The sequence below is a fragment of the Neofelis nebulosa genome, chromosome 7 (assembly GCF_028018385.1).
Source record: "Neofelis nebulosa isolate mNeoNeb1 chromosome 7, mNeoNeb1.pri, whole genome shotgun sequence".
In the NCBI taxonomy this organism is placed as follows: Eukaryota; Metazoa; Chordata; class Mammalia; order Carnivora; family Felidae; genus Neofelis; species Neofelis nebulosa.
In genome coordinates, this window is record NC_080788.1 from 137712007 (window position 1) to 137733644 (window position 21638).

The 21638-nt window shown below is 53.1% G+C and overlaps 1 protein-coding gene across 5 annotated transcripts in view; it reads right to left on the bottom strand.

Annotated features, from left to right (window-relative positions):
- Positions 1–8879: 8879 nt before the first annotated feature.
- PRIMA1 (proline rich membrane anchor 1) overlaps positions 8880–21638 on the bottom strand; it is a 63714-nt gene continuing 50955 nt past the window's right edge. For 2 of the 5 annotated variants that reach the window (XM_058740154.1, XM_058740152.1), the window contains exon 5: positions 8885–11925. In XM_058740154.1, the coding sequence (XP_058596137.1) occupies positions 11823–11925 (103 nt within the window). In that variant the 3' untranslated portion in view covers positions 8885–11822. Of the gene's footprint in view, positions 13105–15269; positions 15440–21638 lie in introns of all 5 variants that reach the window. The other 3 variants (XR_009264738.1, XR_009264739.1, XM_058740153.1) reach the window with 3 other exon arrangements.

A 21638-nucleotide genomic window follows, 5' to 3' on the forward strand; every position in this document is an offset into this window, starting at 1 on the left:
TCTCTGTGAGCCTGGGGTTTTTTAAAATCAGTTTATACGTTTCTTGTAAACTTGGAAAACTCCTCTAACTTCCCTTAAAACTTAAGTACAACTATTGAGAGGAAAGGCTTTCTTTCGGGTCATTTTGGTAAGAGAAATACACAATTTACTTGAAGTCTGTTCTCCAGGAAGGACCTGAGGGCACGAGGCCATTTTATTTATTTATTTATTTATTTATTTTTATTATTATTATTTTTTTAATGTTGGTTATTAGGAGGCCTCTCTTTTCTTCTGGGAAGTCCGATCTCTTCATGCTTCTCAGGGGGAAACAAGTCCTCAAATGTTTAAGTGTTTCACGTGAGTTCTAGAAAGACAAGGTGGGAGAGCTTCGTCCCTATGAAAATTTGCAGGGAGCCACTCGGTTCCTAGATTAAGAACATAGCAATGATCATGCTTCATATTTTCCGAATGAGCTCTTCTGAAAGGCCATCCCCAGCTAGAAGGCTCCCGGTTGGGCTTGGTTATGCCTCTGTGAATGTTCTCTCGTATAGAAAGTTGTGCGTGTATTTCTCTCACTTGTAAACTGTGACAGCTTTGAGGTTATGTCCTGTCTCTATCCCCAGGGTCTGGCACGTAGTACGGGTTTAACTAATGTCTGTTGAACTGAATGGACTTGATTAAGCAACAGGTCTTTCTTGAGCCACCCAGTGGGCTCAGCAAGGGCTGAATTGTGACCTTTTTTTGAGCAGCGATTCCTGGAGTGGGTAACAGACACAGGCCAGAGTGGGAGGCCTTCGCTGCTTTCCCCGTGAGGGGTTTAACTGACTTCCGCATCTTGGCTCAGCTGTAGCCCAACCCTTTGCTAGTCCTGAGCCCACCCTGCTGCAGACAGCCGGGATCTTAGCCGTCCCATCCTACCAACAAAGTCCAGAGTCCTCCACAGGCTCTTCTCCAGCTCCAGCTCTTTCAGTGGGCTCAGCGTCCCTTTGTATTTGCATTTCCCTCCTCCCCTCCCTCCAAGGGCTGGAGATGGGCCCTCAATTCAGCCCTCTTGACTGGGCCCCCATCTAAAGCTTCCTACTGTCCAGACATGTTTCCTTTCCTCCAGGTCTGCCTCCTTGCCCCTGAGAACCGTGACCCACCTTCCTGCCAACCTGACCCAAATAACTGTCCTTGATGGGACCCTGCCTATGTCACTGGTTTAGAGAGACCAGTAAGCCTCTTCTCTGACCTACACTGCCCTCACCCCCATTCCCCAGTGTCCTCATCTTCTTTTTATATCCTTATGTTAGCCACTCACCCCCCTTCACCCCCGGGGTGAGTCCGACTCAGGTTCTTAGAAGAAAAAAGTGGAGAAAAGAGGGGACAGATGGGAGTTTAGCAGGACTGGCCCTAACAAGTAAGAGGAGAAGCCATTCACCTAGATCAGGGGTGGGCCCACTGCCTGTTTTTGTAAGGTTTTATCGGAACACAGTCACACCCACCGTGTACATCCTGTCTATGATGCTTTTGTGCTACAAGGGCAGAGTTGAAGAGGTAGGACAGAGACGTGCAGCCCTGAGAGCCTAAAACATTCACCATCTGGCCCTTTGCAGAGAAGTCTGCTGACTCCTGGCCTAGCTGAAGGCCACTGAGAGAAACCGTGTTGAACCTTTGCATGGATGTAGCTTCCTGCCACCTCAGGGCTTTTGAAATGTCATTACTAGTATTTCCTCATCTGTATGATGGGGGTAATGGCACATTCTAATTCATAGGGTTGTTGAGGTGATACAAGGACGCAAGCAAAGAGAGCAGTGCCTGGCACGTGGTAAGCACTCAATAAAAGTTATGAGTTATTCTTTTTGTCATGTTAAAGCCTAGGGAAGTAAAGCTGCTTGCCCAAGGTCACATGGCTAATAAGAGGCAAAGCTGGAACCTGACCACAGGCTGGCTAACGCCAAGGACTGGTCTCTCAATCACTGCCCATGTTGATTCCGGCTATACCACCCCCCCCAGCCCCCAGTGACAGTCTGGCAGCCACAGAAGGCAGAGGGAGTCCAACACACTTTTCTTGATCCAGATTTGGCCAGTGTTAACTATTGGCTTGGAGAGGGTCAAGGCATACAGGCAGTGTTCCTTCCCCCATGGAATCCTACTGGCTTAGAGTGTGAACAGAACATTCTGAGATTCCCAAGGGTAGAATGAACCAAAATCTGCAAACGCATAGATCCCATGATTGTTTGCCATCGGCATGCCTCTTACTAGTTGGGTGACCTTGGACAAGATACTAAACCTCTGTGGACCTCTGTTTTTCCTTATCTATAAAATGGAGATATCTACCCATCTCCCAGGGGTGATGGAAAGCTCACATGGCACTTGGGAGATATGGACCGCCAGGAAGACTGGGGACGCCTTCGCCTTGTGAAGACCACTCAAGGGAACAGCTCCCAGCTGCAGAGTCACCTGGTTTTTCCTTCCGCTAGTCCCTCAGAAGCAAGACCTACAGGCCATGAGAACCAAACGTGCTCATTAGCCAAGGGTGTCCAGTCTCCACCGTGTATCCTCCCTTTACAAGCGTGTCATTCTGCCTCTCACTGGGTGTTTTCAGCAAATCTCTTCCCAGAGAGTCTCATCTGAAGTCAAGCAGTTGCAGCAACTGTGCCGTTTGCTGCGACAGGCCAGCTAAGATTGGATCGGATGGGAGAAGATGGGTTATCCACCAGGACTCTTCCCTGAGCTGGGGTCAAAGGGCCTCCGGTGATAATTTGGACAATGCAGATTGTTTCATATACTTCTTTAATACAATTAACATGCAAATATGTATATCGGGCGGGTTGAGTCTTTTGACAGTAATGGGAGTGGTTGGAACTCAATGGAATAGTACCAGGCCATGTTTTTATGAGAGTTGATCCCTCTGGGGACTGAAATGTTATGCATGAAAGGTTGGCCAGTTCATTCCACCGGCAGGAGCAACAAGCAGTAAGCCTCTTGAATAGGATCCAAGAGAAACCACAAGAGCCATCATTTATTGGGGATGTACTAGGTACTGAACACGTTACACATATTACCTTCTCTCCTCTTAGTGCACCCCCCACGCTATTATTCCCATTTTGCAGATGAGGCAGCTGAGGACCAGAGATTATAGAATTTATCCAAGGTCATGCAGCCAGCTGTAATAACGTTAGGACTGGATGGAGTCTGACTCCCAAGTCAGACTCAGTAAATGTTCATTTCTCTTACCTTTTTCTGCTTCTGGGCTTTTTTGATTAACATGTGCTAAGAGCATGGGATAGAGAAATCTAAGGGCTTCTTGGAGCAGCTCAATTTGGTGTTTCTGTTTATTGATCATCATAAATTTCCATCAAGCCAGCGTCGCATCTTCTGACAAGGGCATTTTCCCCTTTGCTTTGGGAATTCATTTATTTGGGGGAAAAATTATGCTCGCAAAATATATCATTTATAGTTTTCCACTTAATATAACAGTTTTATGGAAAAGGATAAAAATGTATGAATTTAAAAGCATGATGATGAACTCTTAGATTGGAGGCCTGTTGAGAGTTCTCGCAGCCCTACGGACACTGGCCCCAGTTAACTATAATCATAGCTGCCATATATAAAGGCTGACTACATGTCAGGCACTTTAGATACAGCATCTCATTTAGTCTCCACAACCATGATGGGAGGAAGGCACTTCTATTATCAACCCCATATTACAGATGAGGAAACTGAGGCACAGAGAGACCAAATACTTGTAGGAGTCACTCAGTAGAAGGTAGAACAAAATTCGAGCCAGATCTGCCTGCCTCCTAAATCCCTGATTCTTTCTGATACATAATCTGATAGTCAATGATGTCTGGAGTCCTTTGCTACTCACCTGACCAACAAGGTAGAACAATGTAGGCCAAAAGTCACCACCTGGCAGACAACTGGTTGAACTTGGCCCATCCATCCCATGTTCTGTTTGACGAGCTTCAATTTGTCATTTCTCGTTTTGGTTTGAAACCTCTTTGATGGAGCACACGGGCTCCATTACTGACCTCTGACCTCTGCCTCCCAAGCAGGCCGACCCCAAAAGCCTCTCAGCAAAAGTCCTGTTGCATCTAGGTTGATGTACAGGGCCTGGCTTGCTTCACGCGTTTACCTGTCCCACCCTGCAGGCGTGTGCGTTCGCCACCCAGTTTAGCCTGACCTCGCATTTTATGGGCTCCCTCCGCAAGCCAGTGGCAAAGCAGGATTTGTGGCTGTCTTCTCAGCCCATAGTAGCCTTGCTCCCCCAGCATCATTCCTCGGCCCCCACCTGCATGGCCACTGGCTGGAGCCCCTGGCGCTCCCCACAGCCACCCATCCATCCATTTGACCTCATTTCAGGTTGGGGCTGGTCTGTCCGGTCTGCCACCATCCTGGTTTCTCCCACCTCAGAGCACTGGAGGTCAGCGGGTGATGTCAGGCACCAGCTCTTCCCTGCAGGGTGCACAGGACGCTGGCAGAAGCCTCGGATTTGGTTGAACAAAGAGCTGGCTTTTTAATTATGCAGCCCAGACAGGCCCCCACCAGCAGCCCGGTGGAGAGGGGAGCCTCCCGGGGGCTGGCTGGCAGACGCCCTGATTTCCGCTCCTTCAAGTGGCCACTTGGAAAAGAGAGGAACCAGCAAGTAATCAAGCATGAAGGACAGAAACACTCCAGGTGAGGACAATCAGGCCCCCGCTGAGCTGGGGGTGCGGGGGCGTGGGGGTGCTCTGCAGAGGGGGGCATCGGGCCAGTTCCAGACAGCGGGGTGTACCCAGAGCCCGCAGCTCAGACTGCTGAACGCTGGGCTGAGGGCTGGGGGAGTCAGGTGCACACAGGCCGGGAAGCCAGATCGGTTCGAGACTTTGCCGCAGACCTGTTCTCTGACCACGGGCAAGTCACTTGATCTTGCTAAGCCTTGGTTTCATCGGTAACAAAATGGAGGTGGTAATTCCTCTCTTCCAGTCTTTCTGTGAAGAGTAAACGTGATGATATCTGTCAGGTACTTAGCAGAGAGAGAGAGGATCATAAACAAGAATGACAGCTAGCCTTTAAGGAGCATTCATGACTCCTAGGTATGCCGGGCTCTGTGCTAAGCGCCCGACGTTCATGCAGCCATTTATTCTTCAGACTGTAATGCCAGGTGACAGCTGGTGTTTTGCTGAAATGAAATCACAGCTTGCAATGGGAATTTGGTTCCAATTCTTCCAAGTGCGGGCGTTCCCACGCTGCGGTGCTCCATGTGGTGACTCGAGGCTCCATGTTTCTCTGTTTGAATGAGCAACTGGGAAATCCTTCTCCATATGGCTTGTTCTGTCATCATTTGGACTTCACATTGTATGAACACGTCTTTGTGTTTGTCATGGGAATAGTATTTTGAAAATAATAAATGGATATGTTCTTTCTTCTTCTCCAGGAAACCACAGTCCCCAGTCTAGCTTCATGGATGGCATGAGCCAAGAGGAGATTCAGATGTAGGGCAAGTTCGGGTCAGATCGGAGGAAGAAGCAGAGAGCCCAGCTCTCCTAGACCCTAGTGGATCGTTGACAAAAGAAAAAGGGAGACAAATGTAGGGCAGGGCTGAGAGGCCAGGCGGGCATGTCTGCATCCTCTCTCATGGGGGTGAGGAGGTTGTAAAAACACCCAGATGGATATGCACCCGGGAGCCCCACAACATTGTGCCTGTGGCCGTGGGCAGCCTCGGTGGGAAGGGGGTGGCTGCACACAGGAGTCTGCACCCCAGCCCCAGCAACCCTCTCCCAGCCTGCATGAGGGCACAGATTCCAGGGTCCCCGCGGCTGGGGCTGAGAGCAGGAAGCTGGGCAGAGGCCACGGTCAGGAGAAGAGATTGCTGCAACCCAGACATTTGTATCTGGAGCCGTGGGGGCAGACTGCTCACCCTCAGAGATTAGAAGGGCCCGGGCACAGTCCTGCTGTCACCTGAAGGGGAAGCAGCCCAGTCTGGCCCCAACACCTGCCAGGACCTCAACCACTCCATCTGAGCTTGGTTCCCTCTGCGCCAGAGACCCCAGGCACCTGCTCAGGGGTACACCTGGGTGCCTTCTAGAAGGGAGCAGGCCTGGGAAGATGGTCCACCCAAGAGACAGTCAGCCCAAAGAGACCCACTAAACAGGAAGAGGCCTGAATCCCATTGATTTTGCAAATCCAGGTTTTTCTGCCTCTCACACCCCCATCCACAATGAGGTGGAGACTCTCGAAAGTTATGTGCAATAAAATGCTGTATTTTTTTTTCTCTATGCTGTGTGCATGGTGTTACATTCACAACCCACAGTTAATTAATTCTACAAATATTTCTTGTGCCAGGCAATGTTTGAGGGGCTGGAGATTCAGCAATGAATAAGACCAAACACCAGAGTGGAGTCCCTGTTCTCAGGCACCTTCTATTGTTTGTAAATGGTTTATTTATTTATCTTGAGAGAGAGAGAGAGAGAGAGAGAGCCTCCCAAGCAGGCTCCACGCTCAGTGCAGAGCCCAACGCGGCCCATGAGGTAATGACCTGAGCCAAAATCAAGAGTTAGATGCTTAACCGCCTGAGCCACCCAGGCACCCCAGGTAACTTCTATTCTCGTGGGAGGGAAAATGCGTGCATGTGTCAGCAAGGGTTCTTAGGGGTGAGAAGTGTTGTACTGAAATAAACTAAGGCAATAGAAGGGAGAATGACTAAGTGGCCTAAGAAAGCCACAAGGTGATCACTGGGGAAAGAGTGACAGTAAGCGCATCAGCTGGCACATAAGGAGCAGCAGGAAGGCCAGGGTGGCCAAGGGAGAGAAGGGGAACAGGAGGAGGGGTCGGGTTGGGGGTAAGGGAGAAACAAGGGGCAGGTCGGGAAGGGCCTCGTGAGCCAGGGGAAGGAGTGTGGCTTTTATTATAATTGTAGAAGTCGTGGGCAGTTTTTTTTTTTTTTTTAATTTTTATGTTTATTTATTTTGGGAAAGGGAGAGCAGGGGAGGGGCCGAGAGAGAGGGAGAGAATCCCAAGCAGGCTCCACACTGTCAGTGCAGAGTCAGATGTGGGGCTCAACCCCACAGTCTGCAAGATCGTGACCTGAGCCAAAACCAGGAGTTGGACGCTTAACCAACTGAGCCACCCAGGCGCCCCCATGGGCAGGTTTTTAATTCACGTATGATTTGACCTGTGTTTTGTAAAGATTCCCCCAGCTTTTGTGGGAGCTGATGGTGGGGACAACAGAGGTGGAAGCAGGAAGCCAAGGTCGGGATCTCACTGTAGTCCGGGCAGGAAGCGGTGGTGGCTTGGACCCGGGTAGGGGGAGCTGTGTTAAGTGGCTGGATCTCAGAGATGTGGAGATGGGAGGTGGTAGGACTTGCTGATTTATCGGTCACTGGCCCAAGGCACAGAGGCATAGAGCATGCCTGTCGGGGTTTGCACTGAGACACGGTGGTGGCCGACGAGGCCACGCGTGGAGCTGAGGAAGATGGCAATGGAGGGGGATCTGGGAGTCCTGCTGGGCTGCGATGAGCCGCCTGTTCACAGCAAGTGAGCTGCTGGACAAACCCAAGTCTGGAGATGACAGGGACAGCCGGGGCTGGAGGTGCACACGTGGAATCAGGTGCCTATGAGGGGATTTGCCGCCCGGGGCCTGGACGAGCTTGCTGGGGGAGCGTGGGGGGACACAGAAGGGAGATCACTCAAGGCAGTGTCCAGGCACGACGGGTGCCGAGGCCTGGCAGAGGGGAGGCAAGCCGGCCATGGCGCCCAGCTGGCTTCTTTTCTCATCCCCCACCATGACGTTTGTCACCGTCGGGCTGTGAACACACATACAGGCTCTGAAAATCTCTGTGTGGATTCCCATGATCCGGGCATGCTTATTACATTTGTTTTTTTAAGTTTGGCATAAAAATGAAACCGCAAGTTCTCATAAAGAACACGTGAGCCCCTGAGACTATATCCTGTTTCAAAGGTTAAGGGCAACCCTCCAGGCAGAAGTCAGTGGCACTGAAGCTAGCATCACCTGGAACTCCACAGAACAAGTGCCCAGGCACCAGATCTTCCTCCGCCCTGCTCTTTGAGGGCAGCTTCAGAACGACCTCATACCCTTTGGACCCTTCCGTGTTCCTGGGCAGGGACTGTACTTCCCTGGGCTGGGCTCACTTCCAAGCCGTGAGCCCACGTGAGCAGAATATCTGCCAGCCTGTAAGGTCGCCATCAGAGCGCCCCTCTCTTTGCAGCAGGGCATTGCCCTTCTAGGAATCCCTGTTTGGAATGTTGTTATCCCTGTGTCAGAGTCTGGAAGGGAGGACGTGTTTTTAAATTAGGAGGTGTAGGGTGGGGATGGAAGGAGCAACACAGAAAATTCCTAGTTACTTCTGGTTTTTTTTCTTTTTAAATTTTTAAACTTTTTTAAAATTTATTTTTGACAGAGAGAGAGAGAGAGAGCGTGCACAAATGGGGGAGGGGAGAGAGAGGGAGACACAGAATCTGAAGCAGGCTCCAGGCTCTGAGCTGTCAGCACAGAACCCAATGGCACGGCTCAAACCCATGAACCGTGAGATCATGACCTGAGCTGAAGTGGGACACTTCACCGACTGAGCCACCCAGGCACTTTTCTGCAAGTGCCATGTTTTAGGGAAACCTCCCAGTCTCAGGCAAACTGGGAGGGTTGGTCTTCTCAGCTGAGTCAAGGATCAAGATGGCTGAGTGCGGGGGAGGAGAGACAAGGTTGGGACCTTAGAGTCTCCATCAATGCCAGTCTTGGGTATTATGATGAAACCATATGGAAATGAAGCAGGTCCCCCCCCCCCCCCCGGGCCCTCAAAGAAGGGTCACACTCCACACTCAGCCCACTCTCTCCTTCCCATGCCCCCCACTGCCCAGGACCAGGCCCCTGCCACAAAAGACAGCTGATAATCATCTGTATAAGTGTATTTTTATTGAAAATAAAAAAGGCATGGTACTTTCTTCCTCATAAGTAGCATCCAGTCTGCCCCCCCAGTGCTGCCGGTCCTGCTCCCTGCGTGGTCTCAGCACAAAATCCACATTAGTGGCTCGCTGGTGGACAAGACGGCACCACTTGTACATTTGTCCGTTGAGACAGAATGAGAGACAAGAGCCCTCTCCCCGTATGCACATGGCACATTGCGAGGAAGGCAGATCTCAGGATATTTACATTCATGCATTAGATATCCCATACTACCTGGGCTGTTTAAGTCAGACTGTGTACAGATTCAGAGAGTACAGTAATTTTATATAGATATAGATATCTCTTTAAATATATATATAACTATATATAATATATATGTCTATATTTTTATAGCTATTAGTCTTTCTTCCAAAACTTGCTTTAGAAGCTCCTAAATAACACCTAAAAACTCTGGGAGATCCTATATGCCATTCTAAGTCGGGCTCAACTAGGAGACAGTTAAAAAATATCCATTTGAGAAAATGCAGACAAGAAATGTGCATTTCTCGACCTCAAAGTCTGGGCTAGCCTGAAGATTGGTCTGCGTTTAGGGGCTGCAGATACGTTCCTTAAACAAAAGTTCCGATTTCAAAGACCAGGTTGGTGTGGTTTTACAGATGCTTCTTGTCACTTAAGCGAAAAATCCAGTGAGGCCTCCTTGCGGCACACAGAACGGTATCCAAATGGCCAGTTCTAGGTTTGTGGGGTTGAATTCTCGTGTGACTTCGTTTTTAAAAACTGGGTTCTTCTCTTGGTTTGCACTAGCCGAGAGAGGAGACTTTACAAACCCGATGTGGGGGGAATTTATGCGCAAATGTTAGCTTTTCGTGGAGCGCTGGCCGTGTCCCTAGAGCAAGGTGGATGCCAAGGGTGCACAGTTGGGAAACCCTGCCTGCGGCTGGAGGGTTAGGCCAACTGTAAAACCTCCTAGGTTTCAGCCAGGGTGAGGGAAGGTGGGAGTTGTGGGGTTGTGCAAAGCTGGGCTGTGCCCTGCCTCCCTTGAGGTCTCCCCAGGCTGGATGCCCATCACGTCATGACCCCTTAGTCAGGGCCTTCCCCTCTGACCGAAGGTCTCTTCCCATTACTTCTGAGCCCAAGGTGCCGTGTGCATAGAGCTGGGGTCCCGCCCGAGTGTCTGTTCAGGGAACACGCAGGGGACTCGATGGCAGGCTACAGGCAGTAAGGGAAAGAGCCTTGCTGCAGACCCACATCCCCTGGCCCTTTGTCAACAGCTCGAGGCAGTGACAAAGGCCACTGGTGGCACCGTGCCATGCCAAGGTAGGCAGGGAAAGCAGAACGCAAATCCAAACCAAACACAGGCCCTCACACAGAAGGAAAACCCAAAGGAAGAACAGAGCCCTTTCTGGGAGGGTATGGGCCTGGGCCTGTCCTCAGCCTGTTCCTGCTGACCTGCGGGGAGGACCCGGGTGAGGGTCACAGCAAACTCACCTTCTCCCCTCTGCTCTCCGAAACACAATGGAACACAGCTCCATGGGCAAAGGGATTCCCAACCCAAGGTGGATTTCCAAGGTTCAGCCCAAACGGGGATTTGTTTGCTGTCTTGTCAGGCTTACCTGGATGGCAAAGTCTCACTGTGGCCCAAATACCCTTCAGAGAACCACACTGGTGGTCTGGAAAGTGGACGGAGTCCACCTAGCTCAGTTCCTACACAGAGAGAGCGGAACCGTTAAATGTGTCCACTTCCTTCTGAGCAAGTGTATGGGAGGTGAGGGAACCACGGGGTCAGGAGTGTTCTCCCAATCCGGGCGATGCCAGACCACAGGCCTCTGTCCCCACGGGCCTAGTGATGTGCCCACAGGTCGGGTGGCCACCTGGGAAACAGGCCGGGGGACCAAGATCACCAGGCCCGGAGGGTCCTCTCCCTCCCTCCCTCCCTCCCCTTCCTTCCCTTCATCCACCAACCCCTCTGGACGGTTCAGCATTTTTAGAACACAAGACATTCGAAGGGGGCCGCTGGGAGAACACCACCTCCTTCCGGATGAAGAGAGGCTGGGGACTCTCCGGAGAGGGTCTGAGTACCTGGGAAGGGCCTTAGGGGGTCATCGGGGAGACCCAGCGCCAGGCTGGGTCAGCCTAACCCAAAGTGCTGGGCTTGGCATGAGTGGTGGCCTCTCCGGATGAAGGCAGAGTGTGGCTCACATGGAGGCATCAGTTCCTGCGAGGATCAGGGGTGGAAATGAGTCTGCGAGTGGGTAGAGGGGGCTCTGTCCTTCCCGGGTCCTTGGCGTGGCGTTCAGTGACTTGTTTTGCCTCTGGAAGGTCAGACACTAGCTCTGGGTGTAAAAGAGCCCCTCTGCTCAGTCAGGAGGGGACCTTACAGGCTGGGCTCACAGCCCACCGTGGCAGGGGTCAGAAGTCAAGAGCCAGGCGCGGCGGGTGTGGGAACAGGAAGAAAGGAGGCAGGCCCTGAAGACTAAAGACAAGTCGCCGATGGGGTGATAGACATGTGTGGGAAGCACCTTTGGAAGGGGACATCTCATGGCTGTGCTGATGGCTTCTGCTGGGACGCATGGTGAATGGAGAGCAGTCTTCCTGGGGAGGAGGAGAGGTTTTCTGGCAGGCAAGTGATTCCTGGATCACCTTTCTCTTGGCTAAGGTAGGATGCCCCCCTACCCCAGGAGACAGACAGACTCCCTGCCTTTGTCAGAGCGCAGTTGGGAGACAGTAAATCAAGTCCAAGATGGAGAAGAGACGTGAAGAGTGGGTGTGGCGGTGTGGCCCCGGCTGCTGCACGCAGGTGAGCTGGCCCGAGAGCTGACCAGGGGCAGGCTGGGAACGGGATGGTTTCTCCCTGGGAAATCCTGGACAAGCCCAGAGTCAGCTCGTGTCCTCCTGCTTTCCCGTGTCCACTAATGCCACCAACGTGCCCCTCTGGCCGGCGAGTCCGGGGTCTGCAGACTCACACCACAGCGCTGTTCACGTCCACCCCTTTGTTGCTCTGCGAGGAGGTCATGGGATACTCAGCAACACTGGTGCCATTCTCCTCTTTTCTCAGTGGTTTCCTGGGAGGGGAGGCAGGGACACCCGTTAATGACCAATGGCAGGGGTAGGTGCATCCTGTCCTTCCAGACAGGCCACCAGACTCTGTTCTGGGTTAGTATCCTTGGGCCGCTGGTCCTTGTGGGGGCCAATCAGGAGCTGGAGGTGGTCTTAATGAGGGGGACCGCACAGTGTGCCGTACACACCAGGACACAATTGAGAGTGAGAGAGGAGAGCTGTTAATCATGAAGCGGGGACAACAGCTGTTAATAATGAATTGGGACTGTTTGGGACAAATAAGAGCGGAGAACCTGTGTAAGACGTACAGTCAGGCCTTGGTTGATCTCTGATTATGAGCAAGCGGTTGTGAAGAGGAATACCTGGGGGTGCAGAGTTGAGGCGCCAGAGGTTGGATTTTGCAGCCTTGCCTCTGTGCGGTCAGAGGTACATGGAAAAGGTGACAGAGGATGGCGGTGATGGTGACGCCTGGTGGTGGCCATGGTGGCTTGGGGCGGTGGGAAGAGTAATGGGGGTGGAAATGGTGGTGGAGTTGGCGGTGGAAGTGATGGTGGTGGTGGTTATGGTTGTGTCAACGGCGGCGGTTATGGTAATGGCGGTGGTGATGCTGATGGTTATGGTTGTGTCAATGGCAGCGGTGATGTAATGGCGAGTGTCCAAACTAAGTGCATACTAGTGGTTCTCAAGCACTTAATGTCAGGCCACTTGAAGACCATTCCAGAGGCTATTTGACCCCAAGAGCCATTTCTCCCATACATACAAGGCTCAGGAAGGCTGGGTGGGAGGCTTTGAGAAGGCTCTTGCTCACTCGCAGAGGTTCTGAATTCGCAGCACTACTTTCTGGCCTGGCTCCAATCTGACCTCCTCTCCTGGCTGGTTCAGGAGGGCTCCAGGCCCCTGGCGACAGCCTCTGGATCTAGGCCACACATGCTGTGGAGCCCAGTCCCATATCACAATACTGCTGTCTCGGGTGAATCTGAGGCCCGTGGGGCCGTAGCTCAGTCACCTCTGTCCCCAGGAACGCTGGGGCTGAGCCTGACCTGGCCTTTGCTGTGTATTGTCTCTGTTGAATGTCTAAGGCCATCTCTGAAAACCTGGTGATTGATTGCTTCTGCCTTCTCCAACGTCCCCGGAGCCTCTAGGAACCCAGCCTGAGGACTGGTACTTGGAGCCTAGTCTGCTGCCTATGGAATAAAGTCTGAGGTGAATTAGTTTAGGGGAGGCAGGGTCTCCAAGGTGGTTATTGGTAGTTTCATGGGTGGGATTATTAGGCCCGCTCAGAGACAACACCCTGAGATCAAATCTAGTAACTTCCCTTCCCTTTTTTTCTTGCTGCAGAAACTAGCTCACAAACCACAGAGAGAAACCCAAGTTCACGGACTCTGGGTGTCAGGCTCAGCCACGGTGGCTTCTAGAAGTGTGAGATGCAAACCAGCACTTCCTCCCGTGGCGCATTATGCTTTGGACAAAGCACTCTCAGCTACAGATGTTTCTGGCCCCTCTCACAATGGTCCCCTGAAGAAGCTAGGCCTGGGGTTAAGAGATCCATTACGTGGGGAAACTGAGGCTTAGGGATAGCTGGGACTTGCCCATGGGCTCCCAGCTGGTTGGTGCTGCGGCCTGGACCGCCATCTCCTTCCACCATATCCTGGTCCAGACATCTTTCCCTTAAATCAGCATTCCCAGCAGGGCATTATCTCCGCAAACAGGCTCTATGGTCCCATCAGCTTGGAAAGGCCTCCCACCTCCCTCCTCCTGGAGAGTTCCAAAAGTTCTCAAGAGTCCTCCAAGAAGCCTGTCTCATTTTGCTTTAACCCAGCATGTCCCAAGAGCCCCGCTTAATTTAGATGCTACAGACACTTTCTGGAACCCCCAGGTGTGTAGGGGTCAGACGAGTGTCCTTGTTTGTGATGGGCTTGTGGAAGTATGGTTTCTGAGCCAACCTCTGCCCCTGGGCCTTTTCTCCCTCAGTCTCCTTCATGTCTCCCCTGTGCCCACTCCTTCCCAGGGGCTTCAAGTGGCTCTGACTCTGCTGGGCGGGCGTCATTTCTGACTCTGGGCGTGCATGGCCCGGAAACTCGGGTGGAGGGTATATTTTCTTACAGTGAGATCCTGTGTTGCTCTCGCCATGAGGCCACCGATGGAGTTAAGTGAGATTCCTACATTCATCATCAATATATGAGGACGGGGGAGAGGGACATCAGGATCGGGATTCCAGAAAATATTAACAGGCAAAAATCTCTGAGCCCAAACCCACACTGCTTCACGGCTTTTCTCCCTAATAAATATTCAATCTTGGGCTAGTCTGAAAAATCAACTGGAATGGGTCCAGGTCAGGGGAGATGAGGCTGAATGAAGAGACTTCAGGAGTGGATAATGGAGAGATGCGTCTGGAACTCCCATGGAAATGGGCAAAGCATGGACGGCACAGAGTTCCCACCTTTTCAGGGTGAGGGTAGGAAATCTGCAGGACTTCTGCCAAGAGAAGAGGTGACATTTCTTAAAGCCAGGCTGCTGGCCAGGACACCCCTTTGCGTTCCTGGGGCCTTGGAGGGAAATGTTGGCCCAGAGGGCCTGGCAGGAAGTAAGCCTGGCCAGAGGGACACTGAGGACAAGGCCAGGAGACAGCCCCAGGGCCTTCTCAATGGCCCCAGCCAGCTTCCCACCAAAGACCAGCTTTGTCCCAGGACAAAGGGCGTCTGGATAGGGGCTCCACCCAGCAAAGTAGCACCCGGTGGCTGGCCCAGCGCCCCTACAGGAACATTCCAGGAGCCTGGGCATGGCAAGGGGAGGGGTTAGTGTCCCAAAGGTTCTCCTGAGAAGTGGGCTCGATCTGCTCCCCTCCTCTACTAGAGCTAAGCCCCCAACCGCTCTACTCCCTGGACTGCTGCCCCAGCCCCCTCCCAAAGCCTGTCTGGGAGTCACAGGAGCCCAGTGGAATCTGGAGTTTTACCTACAACAGGAGATGGCTCTACCTCCCCCCTCCCCCCACCATCCTTCCACTAAAGGGCACTACAGGGTGACGCTGCCCGAGTGCTGAGATGTCATGCCTCAGTGAACCCAGGCCCCACCACTTCCAGCCATGTGACTTCGGGCAAGCCACTTAACCTCTCTGTGCCTCAGTTTCCTGGTCTATAAAAGGGGCACAATAATGGTGTCCATTTCATAGGCTTGTTGGGAGGATTAGATACGTTAATGCAGGTCAAGCACTTAGATGAGCATCTGACATACAGCAAGTGCTCCATAAGTGTTTGTTAGCTCTCAGCACTGCTGTTGGAAAGGTGTCAGCGGGGAGCTGTCCTGTTGGCCGGCAACGGCCAGCGCTCTCCAGTCTGCACAGACTTCCTACCTAATGGATGCCCGTGGGGCTCAGGAAAGGCCAGAGAGGCTCGCCGGGACCCAGCATGGCTCTGCAGCGCTGTGAGCCAGCCAGGGCTGGTCCCGCTAAACCAAAGTAAGGCATGTGCACCCTGGTGTGGGAAGAGATGGCCACAGACGACTCCCTACAAGGCCTGGTTCCTAAAACCAAGAGAAAGGGAGGTGAGATTTCCTTGGCCATGTCCGGGATTCCTGCCTGTCGGAGGGTGGGCTCTCCACCCCGAGACTCCTTCCCCCCTCGCCCCCATCCCGGCAAACAGCAGGCACTCCTCGTTCCTTACACGGGGCGCTGTGCTGACAGTTCCGGGGGGCTCAGGCCACGAGCCATGGCCTCCGCAGGAGCCGCCTCCGCCCGCACGCCGGGCCGGGCGGGAAGGGCCAGGACAGGAAAGGCCGGGACCCAGCTGCCCCTCTTGGACCCTGCTGACAATGTTATGACAGGTCCCACCCTAAGAAGGGAGGGCTGCCTGGCTCGCTTCTGGTCTCACGCACCCCGCGGAAGGGGAAGGGACTGCTCTCAGTCAAGCGTAGCAGTTTCAGACTCCCTTCTTCCGAAGGCATCGCCCCCGAAACACACACACACAAACACACCCATATGCAAACACAGCCCACCCCACCCATATACACACACACCACACCCATACACGTACACACACACACACACACACACGCACGTCCATACATACCCCTTCACAAACACACACCCCCTTCCACGATGAGATGCCTTTGTGGCCTGCAGACTTCTCCAAACCTGGGTGAAGAAGCCGAAAAGAGCCCTTCCGAGCCACCAAGGGAGTCGTCGACCAGGAGAAGCAGCGGCCTCCTTTCCAGCCCAGCACACTTTTCCCCACCACCTGGGTGAAGGGGAGTCAGGGACGCAGCCCATCGGCACCCTCACGCTCCAGCTGGCCCCGCTGTTTGACCATCTCCCTAGGGCTTCCTTGTTCAGCCACCTCCGGCTGAGCAAGTCGAAGGCTGGCGTCTGTGAGTCTCCCAGGCTTCGGCTCACCCCTGGGACCCAGCCAGCAGGGTGAGGCATCTGGATCTCATTCTGCATGCCGTGGGGAGCCACTGGAGGACTCCTTACGCCAGGGATCCCGGTCTATACCCTCACCCTGCCTCGCGACCTCCAACGAGCATGTCTAGAGAGATGAGTTCAGAGAGGGATACAGCTTCCTGGTGACAAAAGGGCCCCTGAGAAGCAGGGACCTACCCACTGGCACCGAGAGCGCCCACAATCTGCCTGCCTTTCTGTCAATGACTGGCCTGTAGCGCTATGTGGTCCCCGCTACAAAAAGCAGCTCATCCCTGCTGCCCACCTCCTCCCGCCAGGACAGGATTTCATCACCCACCACAGCAGGTGGGTCCCTTCTGGGGGCGTGGGGGGGGGGGATGGTAAGAAATGAGCCCAAATAAACGTCTCAGCCCAAGGCAGGTGGGGACACATATTGCCTCCACCCTTTCTGGGCCCAATCCTTTTGGAGGAAGGGTTGTGGAGGTGATAATAATGAGATACTGCGGCATAGGGGACTCAGAAAAGCCTGTGTGTTGACCCCACCAGTGGGGAACAGCGAGCCCTGGACCACCTGGAGGATGGCAGTGGCCCCGGAGTGAGAGGACTGAGTCTCGGGCCTGCAACAAAGCACAAGCACCAGCTCCCTGAATCCAGCCGAGGTCCCGAAGGAGGTCAGATAGTCTCGGAGCAGCAAAGGTCACGTATCCCATGCTCAGCACTCGGCCAAAGGCGGTGCCTCCTCGGAGCGCACTGGCTTTGACTTGACTCATGGTATAGCCAGACGTGCTGCTCTTGATTCCCAGCTGGAGAGGCTGGATTTGGCCCCTGGGGGTGGTGTTGCTATAAGAACATACGGGGGCAGCAGGGAGAAGTGACAGACGGGAATGGCTGGGTCTCAAGTGCCCAATCATTGGCACTGGGCCCTACATGGCCCAAGAGGTTTTGGCGCACGAGGTAGCCCCAGTCTCGAGACCCCAGGAATCCAAAGTGCACTCAAGGTGAATATCTCGCTCCCAGAAGTTCATGCGAGATGAGGCCGGATGAAGACGTCCCACTCCTGGGGCGCCCGGGTGGCTCAGTCAGTTGAGCATCCGACTTCGGCTCAGGTCATGATCTCACAGCTGGTGAGTTCAGCCCCACGTCGGGCTCTGCGCTGACAGCTCGGAGCCTGGAGCCTGCTTCTGCTTCTGTGTCTCCCTCTCTCTCTGCCCCTAACCCACTCGCATTCTGTCTCTGTCTCTCTCAAAAATAAACAAACATTAAAAAAAAAAAAAAAAAGACGTCCCACTCCCGTCCCCAGTCCCTGGGCCCCACCTATCTTGTCTTCCTCCTGCCCAGCCCTGCCCTTGATTCTGCAGGTCGGCAGAAGCCAGGGGGAGAGGGCTGGGCTGGTGGTGTGTGTGCTGGGGAGGAAGGGGAGGGGGCTCCTCTGAGAGTGTTATGCCCAGTGAGGGGTGGGGGGGGGGAGGCTGGGCCACCCTGGACGTGGGGAGGGGGCTGCTGAATCACCGCACATGTACTCCAGCTTGAGTACAGCGAGGGGCTCAAGACACGAGGGTCAGAGGAAGGGGAGCACAGCTGGCAGAGGGTCACCCAAACTGGTGAAGGGGAGGGGCCTGGCACTTAAAATCGGGCGCGTGTTATGTACTCTAAAGCAGATCCTGGGGCACCTGGGTGGCGTAGTCGGTTAAGCGTCCGACTTCAGCCAGGTCACGATCTCGCGGTCTGTGAGTTCGAGCCCCGCGTCAGGCTCTGGGCTGATGGCTCGGAGCCTGGAGCCTGTTTCCGATTCTGTGTCTCCCTCTCTCTCTGCCCCTCCCCCGTTCATGCTCTGTCTCTCTCTGTCCCAAAAGTAAATTACAAAAAAAAGTTGAAAAAAAAAAAAATTAAAAAAAAAAATTAAATAAAATAAAAAATAAAGCAGATCCTCCTCCACTTACCCAGAGAGAGAGAAAAAAACAAAACAGAACTGAGTTTACTGAAATTCTAAATAGAGTTTGCTCATTTGAAAGGTAGAATCTGGCAAGTCTATGTAAACAAGCCTCCATTCAAGCCGTAGAAAGTCATGGAATAGTTACTACGTGCCAGGTGCACTGGGGACAGGGATGAGGAAGACGTGACCGCTTTCCACCTCTGATGCGTGTGCAAGGGTGGGCATGTGTGTGCACACAGCCCCTCACACACGCGGGGGCACATGCACGTGTAAACACCAACATTATGGGGCGCCTGGGTGGCTCAGTCGGTTAAGGGTCTGACTTCGGCTCAAGTCATGATCTCTCTGTGAGTTTGAGCCCCGCGTCGGGCTCCATGCTGACAGCTCAGAGCCTGGAGCCTCTTTGGATTCTGTGACTCCCTCTCTCTCTCTGCCCCTGCCCTGCTCACACTCTTTCTCTCTCAAAATTAAAAGAAACAAAACATTTAAAAGAAGACACCACCGTTAACCTACCTAGAGCAGAAAGCAGAAACATGAATCAAGGAGAGCTACAACTCCGGGGCTTGGGCAGGAAAGAAGGGTCTAGGCCAGGCCAGGATGCTGGTCAGAGGAGGTGGTTTTAGAGCCGGGGCCTGAGTGAGGAGCAGGAGGGGCTCAGCCGTCAGAGAGGAGGGGCTAGAAACGTCTGCGACCTGAGCGGCTCTCTTCCCCAGCCAGGCCTCAGTTTCCTCCCGACCTTGGAGGCTCACTCTGGCTCAGACACCACAGGAAACTCATTCCCACCCCTCGGTGGCAGGCCACAGCCCCAGGCCTCCAGGCCTGCTCTGCTTGCCACACGTTCCGTAAGAACCAACCCTTCTCGGCAGCCCCCCCGAGCTCCAAAGAGAATGTCAATGTTAAAAAGAAAATTAATTTCACTGGCTGATTTGCTGTGGAGTCTATGATTCAGGAAAGGTCCTGAAAAAATTCCACCGTGGCATCAGGCTGGAGAGAGAAACGGAGGATGCGAGAGGGAGAGAACTGAGTGTAGCCAAGTTCCCAGGGAGTTACCATCCTCCTGGAAAGGACAGAGCCTCCAGGCGAACATGGAACTGAGGGACAGATCACCTGATGTATTAGCCCACACTGACAGGAGGCGCTCTCACTCCAAGGCAGCAAACACATCAGAGTACAAGAAATGAGTCAGCGGCAGACAATACGTGTATCGTGCTAAGGCAGACACTTGTCACTGATCGCCCCCCTGGGAGACACCTGTAGGCAGGGGACAGGGAGAGGGGCAGTGTTTTGTACGTCTGTGGGTGCTGTGTTAGGAGGCTGAGACTTGCATCTTCCAGACTGGAAAGTCAACAGATAGTGTGTGAAACTGAACAAGAATTCTCACAGTGGTATATACTATCACTTAGAATATGGGGACAGCAGCGCCTGGGTGGCTCAGCCAGTTAAGCATCTGACTCTTGATTTTGGCTCAGGTCATGACCTCATGGTTCATGGGGTTGAGCCCCACATAGGGCTCTGCCCTACAGGGTGGAGCCTGCTTGGGATTCTCTCTCTCTGCCCCTCCCCTGCTCTCTCTTCCTCTCAATAAACAAACAGAAGAAGAAGAAGAAGAAGAAGAAGAGGAGGAGGAAGAAGAAGAATATGGAGAGAAAATACCAGAAGAAGAGCTGACACCCAGAAATGGTTGCCTCTCAAGAATGTGACTTGGGGGAGAAAACGGGGGGGCAGTCAGGGACTGCTGTTTTTCTTAACAGACTTGTGGCACATTTGACATTAAAAAAAATTTTTTTTTAATGCTCATTCACTTTTGAGAGAGAGAGAGACAGACAGACAGCATGAGCAGGGGAGGGGCAGAGAGAGAGGGAGACACAGAATCAAAGCAGGCTCCAGGCTGCGAGCTGCCAGCACAGAGCCCGACGCAGGGCTTGAACTCACAAACTGTGAGATCATGACCTAAGTCGAAGTCGGATGCTTTACCAACTGAACCACCCAGGTGCTCCCCACATTTGATATTTTAAGCTTTGTGCACGCATTACCTTGATAAAAATAAAAATTAAAAGGTGGTAGTGGATGTACAAAGCCCTAGTTTTACTTTCTTTTTTTTTTTTTTAATGTTTATTCATTTTTGAGAGATAGAGACAGAGACGGAGCGCGAGCAGAGGAGGGGCAGAGACAGAGAGAGACACAGAATCAAAGCAGGCTCCAGGCTCCGAGCTGTCAGCACAGAGCCCGACATGGGTGTCGAGCCCACGAACCTGAGCCGAAGTCGGATGCTTAACCAACTGAGCCACCCAGGCGCCCTCCTAACGGTACTTCCTAACCATAAAGCCCCATCGGGAAGCGGGCACAGTGCTCCTGACTCGGAGCTAGGGGAGCAACCCGTCTCCCACCCCCTTCCCTCTCTCTTCATTACTCTCAGGCTTCTCCCCTCCTTCACAGCACTCATTAAAAGCACCTCAGGTATTAAGTTGTAGGTGTGTGTGTGTATTCAATCCATTTCCTCCACTGGTGAGGGGGCTTGGACTCATGGTGTAGACCTCTACATCCCTGGAGCCTAGTCGAGTCCTCAACACATAGTAGGTACTCAGTCAATATTTGTGGACCAAGCCGAGGAGCACCAGAGTCCCACAATAACATGTGTGCTCAGGCTCACTCCGGCCCACGTGCGCCTGAGCTCACTCCCAGCGAGCAGTGTGTGCCCTAGTTGTCTGCGATTAATGGTCTGCAGGATGAGCCAAACTGTTCTGCAGTCCCTTGATCGGTCTTTCAGCCAATACCTTGTAAATTAGAAGGAAACGGCTGTCTAGCGGCTTAATGGCAAATCGGCGGCGGAAGGTGAAGGACCCGCGCCACGGATGGCCCCAGGAGGAAAGGTGCTCTGCGTGTGCCTGGGGTACGGGGGTGGCTCCAGGCGAGGGGCTTGGACAGGGTGGGCGTCATCTATCTGCCACACACGGTGTTCCCTGCAGGAAGGGTGTGGCTGCCAGAGAAGCTGCAAATGCCACTCTAGGAGGGTGGCGTCACTCTTAAGAGTCCACAGGCCTGTGACCTCCCTCGCCCTGGCCTGGCCGGGGTCTGAGGCCTGGCCCTCCTACCTGGGCAGTGGGCACGTTGTGCCCTGGAGCTTTGTCTAGATGACTCTCACTGATCACTGCTCGTTTGAGGTTCCTACCCCACCCTGGGCCGACAGCTTCTTCTGTTATTTCTCCTTACAGCATTATTTCACTTTGTAGTCCCTTCATTTATTATCATCATTATTATTTTAATTTTTACTTTTGAGAGAGAGAGACTGAGCGTGAGCAGGGGAGAGCAGAGAGAGAGAGACGGAGACACAGACTCCAAAGCAGGCTCCAGGCTCCGGGCTGTCAGCACAGAGTCAGACGTGGGGCTCAAGC